Source organism: Ictidomys tridecemlineatus, chromosome 4 (assembly GCF_052094955.1).
Source record: "Ictidomys tridecemlineatus isolate mIctTri1 chromosome 4, mIctTri1.hap1, whole genome shotgun sequence".
Taxonomy (NCBI): Eukaryota; Metazoa; Chordata; class Mammalia; order Rodentia; family Sciuridae; genus Ictidomys; species Ictidomys tridecemlineatus.
The window spans coordinates 64,419,545-64,433,695 of NC_135480.1; the positions used below are offsets into that span (position 1 = coordinate 64,419,545).

Here is a 14,151-nt window from a genome sequence, read left to right on the forward strand (position 1 = left end):
AGACACTAACCAGTACACTAGATGTACTGGTAACACATTCTTTCAGTTTTTGCTTCTATGATAAAGACTTTGTTTCACCTTCATTTTTAAGATAGCTTTGCTGAATTATAGGATTTTTCCAGTGAGTTTTTTCTTTGAGCTCTATTTTATCCTTTACCCTGCTAACTTCTGTTGTTTTTACTGAGAAGTAAACTCTTAACCTCATGTCAGTTCTTTATAAGTGATGAATTGTTTTTCTTTTACAAGATTTTTCTCCTTAACATTGAATTTTAGCATTTTTACTATGGATCTTTTTATGTTTATTTTACTTGAAGTTTTTTAAGCTATCTGGATGTGTAGGTTATTGCATTTTGGTAAATTTGGAAAGTTTTCAGCCATTATTTCTTCCTGTTTCTTTGCATGTCCCCTAATGTTTTTATTGGAAATTGGACATTTATTGGTAATATAATGTAGCCAAGTACTGGTCTCCTCCCTCCAGGAATTTATTATTGTTATTTGCTTAGTTATTTGTTTAGATAGTTATTTTAGAAGTCTGTTTTCTTCTCCCTCCTGCACCTCCTCCCCTATAGTGTTTTTATTTATTTTTTTAAGTGTATTTTTAAATTTTTTAGTTATAGATGGACACAATATCTTTATTTTGTTTGTTTATTTTTATGTGGTGCTGAGGATTGAACCCAGTGCCTCACCTGTGCAAGGCAAGCACTCTGCCATGATCCATAACCACAGCACAAAGTTTTTATTTTTTATTTGTTCTTTTTAGTTACACATGACAGTAGAATGTATTTCGACATATTATAAATACATGGAATATAACTTCCCATTCTTGTGGGTTGTACTTGATGTGGAATTACACCGATCATGTATTCTTTTTTTTTTTTTTAAAGAGAGAGTGACAGAGGAGAGAGAGAGAGAGAATTTTTTTTTTAAATATTTATTTTTTAGTTCTTGGCGGACACAACATCTTTGTTGGTATGTGGTGCTGAGGATCCAACCTGGGCCGCACGCATGCCAGGCGAGCACGCCACCGCTTGAGCCACATCCCCAGCCCCCGATCATGTATTCTTATATGAACATAGGAAAGTTATGTCTAATTCATTCTACTCTCTTTCCCATTCCAATCTTCCCACTTTCCCCCATTCCTCTACCATGTTAACTCTGATACTATTCCTCAGGGAACTTTGACATGACAATAATATTAGTATGGCTCTTTCTTTTCCCTGGCCACATCCAGCTATTAAACTCTACAACTGCTGAATAATTTCTCTGTTGTTTTGAACAATGCCTGGGACACAAATTGTTCTATACACAAATCCAAATTTTGAACCCTTTGACAGAATAGTTTCTGGGGTTCATTTTTGATACTTGTTCTGACCCCAGGAGGGCTCCTTTCAGTTTTCTTATTCCCCAGTTCTCTTCTATAAATTAGCCTGTAATCTAGATTGTTGTCTTCATTAAATTCTTGAATCTCTTTCCAATTACCTTTCACCACATCCTCCAGTATTCTTGAAAATGCTCAAAACTTGAACTTCTCCATAATCTGATACAAATGAAGTCAATTCCTTTGGGAAGATAGTACGAGCTGTCTGTTTTTATGACTTATTTCTATTTTCAGACATAGTCTCTGAGCCAGAGCTCTGGAACTGGGAGGAGTGGGGTCAATGGTAAACTACTCTCCAGGTAGCACCCCTGCTTTAGGCACTAAGTGCTCAGTGAAGGTTGGATCTGGAGAGCAGTCTGAAGTTAGTTAAGCTTGCTGCTCCTGGTGGTAGATCCACTGCCTCATAAGCTGGGCTGAGGTGATTAGTGCTCCAGTATTCTTAGTGATGCCCCACCTGAGTTAGAGCATTTGTCCATGAATTAGGGGCTGAACAGAAGAAGGAAGCACCCACCGCTTAACTGCACTTGCTCAGAATTTAGCCTTAACAATAAATAGCTAGGGGCAGGATGGGATAGCTTAAGTCCTGTTCTTTCTAAGAAGAAGGCCCTCCAACTGGAGTAGGGGCAGAAGGAACCCTGTGTCCTTGCCCACAACAGTCTGAAACTGAAAGGGACAAAGGAAGAAACTATTTTATAAACTTTAGGTGGATTTTCTTGAGTAGATTTCTTTTTTCATTTGCTATTTGACCTAGAAACCATTTCCAGAGCCTTTCAAGATTATTGTTTCACAATTTTCATCACTTTTCACTGGATTAGTAGATTAGCTTAGTCCTTCATGCTATCTTACCAGAAATGTATCTCTGGAATGGTTTTAAGTACATTGGAATTATTATTTTTTAAAGGACAGTAGAATTGTCCAGTGCAAGTATCTGGGTCTTATACTTATTGATGGGGGATGGAGTTCTTAAAAATTTCTTTTATGTAAACTTGTCTATTTTAATTGACTTTCTTTTCCAAGGTCAGTTTTCTTTAAAAAAATATATATATATGTTTTTATTTATACACAGACACAATACCTTTATTTTTATTTATTTATTTTTATGTGATGCTGAAGATCAAACCCAGTGCCTTTCATGAGCACTCTATCACTGAGCCGCAACCCCAGCCCCCCAGGGTCAATTCTAGTAAAGGATATTTTCCTAGAATATCATCCAATCCAGATTTTCAGTTTATTTGTTTAGGATTGAGCAGAATTATCTCTTATGATTCTCTTGTTTTTTTCTGTGTCTGTGATTATTTCTTTAGTGGCTTCTTTTTATATTTGCTTTATTAGAAGTCATTAATGAAATAGAAGTCATTATTCATCTTACAGCTTCACTGTTTATAGCTTATTATATTATATTATCAATAATTATTTATTTTCACAATAATAATTATTGAATTTTTTTCATGTATTAGTCAGTTTATAATTTGAATTTATTTAATCCTCACAATAGCCCAATGAGATATAAACTAATATTATTTTTACTTAATAATGATAAAACTAAGTCACAGAGATTAAGTAACTTGTTTAATTATGCCTAGATACCATAATTTTAATTTTTTATTGACTATAAGATGTTTAATATTTAAGAATTAAGTTATTACGAATTATTTAATTATTAAGGCTGTTAAATACGTAGACCTGTTTCCTTCCTAATGTCTCAACCTAAGTCACCATCTAAAAAAGTTATAATCCTTGGTGGTTGTCTATAGTGAAATATTTTGTTTCATGAATTATTCAGTGAAAATAGTATTGTGACTTGGTTTGATTTCTTATGATATTCCTTTCATCCCAAGTATTTGTGTGGAACAGATTTGCTTGTAAAAGTACAATTGCTAACTTTGATTTAAAAGCTCTTATATGATCCCAACATATACAAAAAGTCAAGATTTATTTTTCTTCAAGAACTTTGTTAATGTAATGTCCTACTTTCATTCCTGAAATGAGAAAAATTAGGAAAGCCAGGAATTTTAGGCTAAAAGTTGAAAGAGTCTCATCAATATGAAAAAAAACATCTCCTTGCATAAGACTGAGTAAATATATGTATTACTGCCCTCTTGGGTTGGTATAAGGGACATGTTTTTAAAAAACTTTGTACTGAGATTCATCTTTCTTCTTTCAAAGGTGTTAAAATCATCACACAACAGGTTCAGCCAAGTAAAATCTTACCTAAACCAGTGACCGCAACTCTTCCCACCAGTAGCAATTCCCCTATTATGGTGGTTAGCAGTAATGGTGCAATTATGACAACTAAACTGGTAACCACTCCTACGGGTAAGTCTCATGAGCATCAGTCCATTCATTCATATGTTCATCAACCAAAATCTCTGTACCAGTGATATTCTCTACATTGGGGATCAAGAGATTAATGAAATAATTCTTCAGAGACCTTTCTTGATCCACCTACTTCCCTAAAACTGGCTGTCTCTTACTATTCTTTCTCATGGTCCTCTGTTTTTTTCCTTTATAGAACTTACCACAATTTCTCATACTTTGCTAGTGGTTAATTTATTTTTCACCTATTAGGTTGTAAGCTCCCTGAGGGTAAGGGATCACGTCTTGTTTATTCATCATATATAGAGAGTTGGCCTGTAAGTAGGTGCTTGTTGAGGATTTGTTGTCCAAATGAAAACAATGCCAACCCGTACAGGATCTTACTCTGCTGAGATCAAGAACCTGTGTCATAGGATAGTAAGTGTTATTGAGGCTGAGGGAAGCACAGGATGCCATTATGCCCAAAAAATAAGCAGTCAGCCTGTGTTTGAGAAAGTGATATCGTAGGACCTTGTAAATAGTACTATCCTTTGTGACCTTTAGCAGGTTACTTACTTTTCTAAATCTTTTCCCCTGTCTAATTTAAATGGGAGACTAATATCTAACTCATAGATTATTGTAAGTTTTAAATGAAATCAAGTATGTAAAAAGTCCCCAGTATAGTGCTCAGTAGCTATTACTATTAATATTAGAATTAGCCATTACTAATATTTTAAATGTCTTGTAACTCTTTTTTTCCCCCAGTGGTGTGCTGATGATTTAACTCAGGGCCACATGAATGCTAGGCAGATACTCCAGTTGCTGAGCTATGCCCATGGCCAAAGTGTCTTTAACTCTTAACCAAACTTTTTGAGGAGGGCCAGTATTTAGATGACACAGTTTTAGACTGTACTGTTTAGCAGTACAAAATGATACCTATCTCAAGTATTATAAGCTGTCCTTTATTGACCAGTATGTTGAGATCTGTACAAGCATTGTATTTAATCTCCTTTAGGCTTTATTATTTCCATTTTCAGTGACTTGCATCAACCAGTTTGCCTAAGGTCACATAGCCAATAAGAAGAGAGCTGAGATTTGAACCCATATCTGTTTGACTCCAGAACCTATGTTTTGTTTTGTTTTTTAATTTTGGTTAAAATATACATAATATGAAATTTACCACTTTCAAATATACATTTTATTGGCATAAAGTACTTGTCCATTGTTGTACAACCATTAGTACCATCTATCTCCACAACTTTTTCCTCTTCCCACACTGAACCTCTATACCCATTATATAAGAACTCTCCATTTCCCCCTTTTTTATAGTCCTTGGCAACCACCATTTTACTTTCTGTTTCTATTTTAAACACTGTTATTCTCATATTAAATATATCATACTTAACCTAAACTTTTCTCCATTTGGCTCAAAGATATTAATATTATGTGTATATATATATGATTCCTCATGTTAGGGGAGGGCAGTGAAAAATTATACTGTGCCCGTGTTTGTCTATATTAGAATAAGTGTTTCCTATTTTAAAACAAAAGCCAAAATTGAATGTATGATTCATAGAATTCAAACCTTTGGTGCCCATGCCTTATTTACTTTCTACTAGGGTTTTTGTTGTTGTTGTTTAAATTTGGATGTATGTTTGTAACTAGTTCAAACTGATTCTACTAAATGTTTCTTCACTCCTCCCTTTTTTGAGTAATGGATGTATTTTTTAAAGGTTAATAAATTGCTAAAATAACTTTTTGGGGGGTTGGGAATATTAGTGGCTATCAGAATAGTCTTTGAATCTAATTATTATTATTATGACAAAAAAAATTAAGTTGAAAAAAGTATTACCTTGGTTGTTGTTGTTGCTTTTTTTTTTTTTTTTCATTTCCCCAAGGCTAATAATTTTTTTTTCAGGAATAGTCTGAGACTATACTGTAATAGTCTTACTGGCTGTGTAAGAAATAAAGAAGGCACATCTGGTTAGTTTCTAATTCCTGTTTGGTAAAGAGAAAAGTCCCCAAAATAGTGGGAAAGGATATAAAATCCTTTGAGAGATATAAAGAAAAATATTCTAGTAGGTCAGTTAAAGTTGAGGAAATATGTAAGTGGAGAAAATTTTTAGCTATAGAGAAATATTCCTGGCAACTCTTGGCAGCTTCAGCTTTAATCTCTAGTAAAATGATGGAATAACCCTTTAAAAGATGGAAATATATTTAGAGGTCAGGAGAGTATAAAAAAGTAAAAGTTTATAAAATTTTAGACAAATAATACTGCCTTATTTGCTGAGTGCTGACGTCAGGTTTGGCACTAAGACAACATAAAACAGATGCAGATACCTTAAAATCTATAATAAAAATATCTAAAATGCTCTGGCAGGAAAGATGATTAAATTTTAAGTTTCTTTTGGCATAAAACTAGTGGAAGAAGGTAGTTGAAGAAGGGAACAGGCTTAGCGCTACTTTCTTTTGAGTTAGTAATTTGATGCAACACATCACAAAATTTTAAGTGTAAAATTAATTCAAATTGACTTGGCATTTGTTCTTGCTATGTGCATTGAAGACTGACTGTAAAACTCTAAATTAATGTCTTGACACCTGAAAATTCCATTTTCAAGTTAAAGCAATGTAGGTTACAATGAATTATGGTTAAACAAGTTATTCTTCTGTAAGTGATGATGAGTTTTTCTTTTGGCTTTTTCTCTTCTGTAGGTACACAGGCAACCTATACCCGGCCAACAGTGAGCCCATCCATAGGTCGGATGGCTGCAACACCTGGAGCTGCAACCTATGTGAAAACTACCAGTGGTAGCATCATTACAGTAGTACCCAAATCATTAGCTACTTTGGGGGGCAAGATAATTAGCAGTAATATAGTTTCTGGTAGGTATATCTGAAATATATCAAAAGCATAGGTATTGTATAGTGAGAGGAAAAACATTTTCACTATTGAAGGATTGCTTGATCTCATTTTTCTTAGAAATCTAAAGCTTTGTTTTTAGTTCTTGTGTTTAGAGATTAAATATTTCTTAGTTTTAGTATTAAATATTCACATGTAAAGCTTTTGATAGTTCTAAAATTAAAAGAATAATTACTTGTTTTTAATCACAATGCAAAGATTATGGTTGATTTTTGCATAGAGATTTTTAATTTACAAAATATTCTCCCATTTGTCAACCCAGTCAGACTTTATAGTAACTCTTCAGGTGGTTATTATTGTGCCCATTTTACAAATGAAGACAGATTTGGATTTAGAGATCCAACTGACCTATCCATGTCTGTACAAGTTAGAGCAGTGGAAGAAGTAGTATTAATACATTGAACTCAATTGAAGGAACATATCTCATAATTTCAGTTACTAATGTTACTTTAGCCTGTTAAAAATAAAAATATTTGAATATCTTTAGTTGCTTTTCACCATTTATCTTAACTGTTTGCTTTTAAAAAATATTTTACTCAGATAGTAAGGTTGTTAAACATCTGCCTATTTATTGTTATATTGGAATTTTACCTGGTTTTTATTGGCCTGCAATATTTGGGTCATGGACCCTGACGTGGAATGTTAACATGGCATCTATTTTCACTGATTATTATTTTTTAATTAAAATGATCTAAATAATCTCTGATAAAGCAAGCCTTATGATTTTAACTGCTGCCATTTTTGTAGACTAGTCGTATTTTGTTTGCTCCTGGTGAGTTGTTCTAATATTATAAAATCAAGGGACTGAAGTTTCTGGCAGTAATTTGATGTTGCTGATAACTCAAGGAATGAAAAAAAGCAAAGCAGAGCATGGTATTGGCATCAAGCACTATATTTAAAGCTGTTAATTTTGGCTCTTCTTTTAAGTGTGTAAGTGAGAAAATTCAGTGTTTGCCAAACTGAGGAAGATGAAAGTAGGGAAAGAGTCATTGTACTCTTAACTTTTAAGAGGATATTTAAATAACACAGTGATAACTCAAATTATAATTTATTACTTGACAATATCTTCAAATAGTATAGAACATTTACTCAATTAAGCATTTTTCAAAAAGTTATGTTTTTCATTGGTAGGTAACTTTTTATGACCTTAGGATTCTTTTTTTTTTACTTATATATGAGTTTATAATACCATATAGCTTAAAGGGAATGTTAGATGAAGCCTTATTTATAGACCTTATTCATGATGTAGTTGTTTTGTAGTAGGTTAGAGGAACATAAGCAGGCATATTTTCCTAGAGGCAGAGATTTAAGATCTATATCCTTTATATGTTATCCACCTTCATATTAAATATAGAACCACTCACTTGTTTGTTATTTCAAGTAAATGGGTATACATGGGAAGAGTTATTAAGCTTTTCTGGCACTGTAGCATATACTTACTTGGTATACATGCAACTTTACTCATTGCATGAAGATTATGATGTCTTCATATTTCCTTCACTGTTTGGCATTTTTCCTCATTCCTGATTGTTCTAAATGGATCCTATGTTTACTTATCACTGTTCTTTATAAAGATAGTTCTCTTTTTTTTGTAATATTCTGTTATTCTGTGATCCTAGGATTTAGGTTAGTTTATTAGTAGTTTTTAAATCCCTTTGTATATTCATCATAAACTGGTAATCTGGTTGAATGAAGTTAGTAGTTTTCTGTCTTCATCCATAAGCAGATATTAGTTTCTAAAATTCTTTCCCTCAAGGGAAAGGAGAAATACTGGGGAATGATATTGGCCAAATTATATGGTTATATTGTGTGCATGTACAAATATATAACAAGTCCCACCATTATGTACTACAACTATAATGCACCAATGAAAAATGAAGAAATAAATAAATAAAATTTCCTCCCCCTCCAAAAAGCAGTTTTCCTAAAATACATTTCGACATCTAGCTATAAGACTAGAAGACTTAACAACAACAAACTTTCCTTTCATTGTGGGGTAATTTAGAAAAGTACAAAGATAAAAACCACATAATTTTGCCACCCATGGAAATGTGTTAAAATTGAAATGTATTTTCATTCCTTTTTTTACTCATTTGTTTATGTGAATATATGTATATTTTTAAAAATTGGGACATAATTTTTATCCTTGTTTCATAAAATGTGTTGATTATTTTTACATACCTAGTAAATATATTTTGATATCCCTTCCAGTTGCCACATAATATTTTCTCATGTGATTTACCATAATTTAACTATTTTTTTATTGTTGATGTTTTTGATTGCTTACAGGTCTTTTTATTGTTATAAATAATCCTGAAATGAATATTATTATATATAAATTATTTGTGAATTCCTTACTCCCTTTGTATAATACCCTAGAAGGCAAATTAATGCTTCTTCAATACTTTCTAGAAAGCTCATTTTTTTAAACTAGAGTAAGCAATTAAATGGAAGTGATGACTGTTCTTACAGCCATTTAATTCATATATTAATCAAATAGTTATATGTGTATATACATGATAATTATCAGGTTTGTAAGCTTTTGTGAGCCATATTGAGTGTTGGTTGAAGAAATATACCTATTTTATGTAGAAGTTTGAATCCTTTCAAAATGAATCCATTTTCTTGACTCTGAGGGCATTATAAGAACCTGTGACAATGGCAAGACTTAACTATGATTCTCTTAATCTTTACTAAAATGTCCAGACAAGGAGCTCTTGTTTATACATTTTTTTCCCATTCATTCATTGTCACATTATTTGAGAAAAACAACATAAAACATTACCCAAGAGACTGAGATTGTGTGGGTTTTAAGAATCTGTGAATAGTAAAATATAAGCCAATAAATTTCTGTTTCTCTTTAAGCCAACCTACCATAACATGCAAACTTTTCCAAGTGTATTTTTTTAAAAAATAAGAATCATTGGAATGCATCAGAATCATAGCCCATTATGAATCAAATGTGATTCACAAGTTATTTGCAACCATTATGCCTTTACTTTTAAGTATGGACTATATAGTGAGTTCTCTGATATGTTATGATTCAGATGCTATGATACTTAGACTTGAGTTTAAGTACTAGAGTTTCATTCTCTGCCCTAAAGAATGCTAAACAAATGACTTGGGATGCATTCTGTTGTATCATGAGAACTATAAACTCTTTACTATAAAAGCATAGAAGATGGTCTCTCACTGTGTGTGTGTGTGTGTGTGTGTGTGTGTGTGTGTGTGTGTGTGTAATGAGTAATATTTCTAGATATAGAAACATGCTCCTTGGAATTTCAGATATTTATAATTGATCATTGTAGACAAATTTTATATTCTATTTTAATATAATGTTGAACTTGCTTTTCCTTATACTAATCCTTTTTCTTTGAGTTTTTTAACTTTATTCCCCACCCTCCCATTTTGTTAAACTGGTGGACATGGTTCGCAACTATTCTTATAAACTGACGGGCCTTTGAAATGAAAAGGATAGACAAATAAAATCCATTGGTTGAGCAAGTTTTGTCAAAAAATGGTTCATATATTTTGGTGTAGAGCTAGAAACATAGTTTACATTTCCTTGAAGTAGATTTTTGTGCTTCCTTTCTAAAAACATTTTTTCAGTTATCAAATATTTGGTGAGAAGTGCAGTGTCCAAAGAGATCTTCACAGTTAATTACATACGAGGGACTGGACTTAAGAGTTACTCTTTAAGTTGGTTTAACTTTAACTTTAATGGGTAGCTTGGTTTTTGTGGCTTGTAACAACTTGCTTATTCAGACTGTAGATAAAGGGAAAAACTGTTGTGAAGCTAGTGGGTGGATAAAAGTGTTTTTTTATATAATCTCTGAATGTTTTACTTTGAACTGATGAGATCTTGGATAATGACAAGTATGTTATAAAGGTATTTTTATATCAAAATTGACAAAATTAATAATTCTTAATAAAAACAACTAGAGTACGTCTATTCTTAGTGTAATCTTATTTATAAAATTCTATTAATGATTACTACTGATTTCCAGTGGAAAATAATAAAATTTTGTTTAATTTTTCTTTTCAAGAATATGAGTCATGTTTTTATTAAGTTCCTATTCTGTACTTAGTCACTGTTAAGTAATGTATAGACCTTTATAAGAATATGACTACCTGCTTTCTTATGCAGAGAAAATTATAGGAGCAAAAGTAGCATTGCGGTTGGTGTGATCACCATGGAAACCAACACTGAAGGAGAGATACATGTTAGATAACCTAATAATTCACACCTGACAGAACCCTAAAAGCTAGCTGAGGAATTTGGGGCTTTATGTGGTAGTTTGTGGGAAACCATAAAGAAAAAATTACTTGTTAGCCTAGAATTTATGGAATTTACCGTGGAGTAGGAACTAATGAGATCATATTGGTAGAATTAGGGCCAGAACATGTAAGATTTTGAAACACAAGAGGGAAAGTTGGGATTAGATCCAATGGAGATTAGGGAGGTTCTTAACCAATTTAATATGTTCCGGATTCTTGACATGATAAAATTAGTTTTTTTTTTAGTATGTTGGATATGTCAGGGCGCACCAGAGCTGTTTCTGTGATAGAGAAACTTGAAATAGGGAGGCAATATGGAAACTAGAGAAGAGGAGGGCCTGCCTGTTGAACTAGCGTTGATAACATTTTAAAAGACGACTTTGCTGATAAAGTGAGCTCATTGACATACTTAATGAACAAATGTTATAAAGTAATTCCGTTCACTGTGCTAAGCACTGAAGGAATCAGTGGCACAAAGAGTACAGAGCTCATGGGCTTTCATTTGTTACTGGGTGCAGAGTCAAGACAAGGCATAAATCAAGGATTTACAAAAGGATTTTCAACTTGGACAATTAGAATATAGAGCATAGATTTAATAGGTGGTTAGATTTGATAGGTTGAAGAGAAGAATTTTATGGAAGGATACAGGGAAGAAGACAATATGGTATTATGTTTGTATAGTAGATCTTAATGGTTAAAAATAAAAATCTACCTATAAAATATACAGTATAAGTCAAAATTTCATTCTCACAATCTCTAGAGTTCTGCAGATTACAAAAGTACATGTTGAATCTGAAACTTGGTCTATGTGTCTGTTTACTTTTGTTTTGTTTTTACCTTTGCTTAAGGAGAGATTTTGTTTTGTTTTAATTTTGCACAACATAAACAGAAATGATCATCACTAGTTCTTAACTCAGGCCTCCTTTTCTTCCCCCTTTTCTAAGGAACAACTACCAAAATCACTACAATCCCAATGACTTCCAAGCCTAATGTGATTGTTGTGCAAAAGACAACAGGAAAAGGAACGACCATTCAAGGCCTCCCTGGCAAAAATGTTGTCACAACATTGTTAAATGCTGGAGTAAGTAAGAGCTTGAACTGCAGATTCAACAATACACTGAAAATTTTAAAGATTAGCTATACAAATATTTGCCTAAGGACTTTTGAACCCTACAATGACCAGAATGGCTTGATTTACCACTACTGTGATATAATAACTATTAAAACATCACCAACTGATGCCATTTTTTAGAATAATTTCTAAAGCATCTGCTCTTATTTGCTCATAGTTAGGTTGCTTCTGACCATGATTTAGATACTTAGCTTGGTCCAGATGGAGAATTTCATTGGCTTAACTGCAGAAATACTTCTTTTGGAACATGATTTTATTCATACTTATGGCCAGTAGATATCGGAGGAGTATTTGGCATAGACTAGGCAAAGAGAAATATTTGGGTTTAAGATGAAATTAATTTATGGGGATATGTTACTTTAATTTTTTTCATTTTTATCTCTGACCTAGTTTTTTAAAAAGTCAAAGGACTGATTTATAGTTCTGAAGATGTTGTCGGGACAAATGAGGCAAGGCACTGAAGATAGCAGGAAACAGTTTTATTTGGCTGCAGCCAGGTTCAGAGGGCACAGCTTTTGCTGTAATCAATTAATCCCCTGAACCCTGAGTTCAGGGAGTTTCAGAATTTTATACCCAGCAGGTAAGGGGAGGGGCTCAGAAGTTCACAGTCTGCAGAAGTTCACATAAAAGCAGCTTTTTCTTTCACTGTTCTGGGCAAGTTAACTCTTCAAGGACAACACCTGAGAAGGGGAGAGCTTCTTCTCCCCTTTCTTTCCTCACTCTGCCAGCTGTTACCATGGAGCCCATTTGTAACTTATCTTAAAAATGTAGACATCTCTATGAAGCCCAGCTCAAAGCCAGGGCCTTGTTTGCACATTTCTTCAAAGTACTATTCTGGATATGTTTGTGAAAAACTAATAAGGGGGTGTCCAACACCTGGAGTGCTGGTATCTTCTTGGCCAGTGGCCAAGTAAACAGGGCAACACGAAAATAGGAAGTTTATCTACATTGGACTCTTTCGCAGAGACTCTTTTGCTGAGAGTCCTAAAATCAACCATGGTGAAGAGGGCTTTTCTGTGGAGAAAGGGGGTGCCACTTCAAAGGCAGTTGTTAAGAGGTTTATAGGTAGATCTGATCTTGTGTCTTAATATTGTACTTGTTTGATCTTGGGTGACTTATTCAGCTTCTCTAATCTTTCATTTCCTTATTTGTACATTGGGGATTATGGTAGCAATTTTAAAAGGGCTTAAAATAGTGTCTAGCACATAGGAAGTCCATTATCATTGGTTTTCTTTAGATTGCTACTACTCTTGGTATTTAACTATTTAGGCTTTGTAATGTCCTTACCTTTTCTGACTTCTCTAGAAAATGGAATGCTGTCCTTTTAAGTAGATCACATGAAAGCTTCTTAGGCATCATGATTTTTGGAATGTTGGAAGGGATCTAGCAGTAGACTTTCAACATGTGGGAAATCGGATTGTTTTTAGATTGAATTCACATAGTAAACCAAAAATAGAGCCAAGAATAGAATTCAGATTTTCAGAGCCCTTTTAAATGTGGTTTATAGTTCAATAGTACTTGATATATAAGCAGGGATGCCATATACTATTGGTCCTGTGTGGTTGGAGAGATCGAAGAGTCCTGTGAGAGTACTCTCTACTAGATATATCTGAGCAACAGTTAAACATAGGCAATGCTAATAAAATAAGCAGATCAACATATAAGAACAGCTTTTTTACCACATAGGAACATGCACTTGCTCACCTATGCATGCCCAAAGTACACATCAGGAAAGCTTCTTAAAAAAAGTCTGCTAGTTATTTTTGTTCACGTTGTTATACTTGGATAGGACCCATCAAGCTGTTGAATAGATAGGCGTGCCCACTTGCAATCTAGTGGATGTTGGCCACTTTCCAGAACTGCTGCTGTCAAGGATGTGTGTGTATTGAAATAAGTAATCACACAATTGGCAGACACTTTGTTTCCCTTAGATAATTACCACAGATAGTTAAATTTAACATTTTTTGTAATGCAAATATATTTAGCTCCAAGTCCACAGAGTGATTGCTTTTTATCCAATTGACATGGATAAAAAGCACTTTATTTTTATTGGCTGCTAAGTTTGGAAGGCCACGCATCTAGAAATTAAGAAAAACTAATAAGGTAAAAATTATGAGGTCTTTTTTTAATTTCCTTTTTATTTCATGG

General features: G+C 33.3%; 1 protein-coding gene across 11 annotated transcripts in view; it reads left to right on the forward strand.

Annotated features, from left to right (window-relative positions):
• Nucleotides 1–14,151, forward strand: part of Emsy (EMSY transcriptional repressor, BRCA2 interacting) — an 89,064-nt gene that overhangs the window by 41,961 nt on the left and 32,952 nt on the right. For all 11 annotated transcript variants that reach the window (XM_005323219.5, XM_078046696.1, XM_021725108.3 and 8 more), the window contains 3 exons: nt 3,545–3,694; nt 6,386–6,556; nt 11,816–11,952. In XM_005323219.5, the coding sequence (XP_005323276.1) occupies nt 3,545–3,694; nt 6,386–6,556; nt 11,816–11,952 (458 nt within the window). The remainder of the gene's footprint in view (nt 1–3,544; nt 3,695–6,385; nt 6,557–11,815; nt 11,953–14,151) is intronic.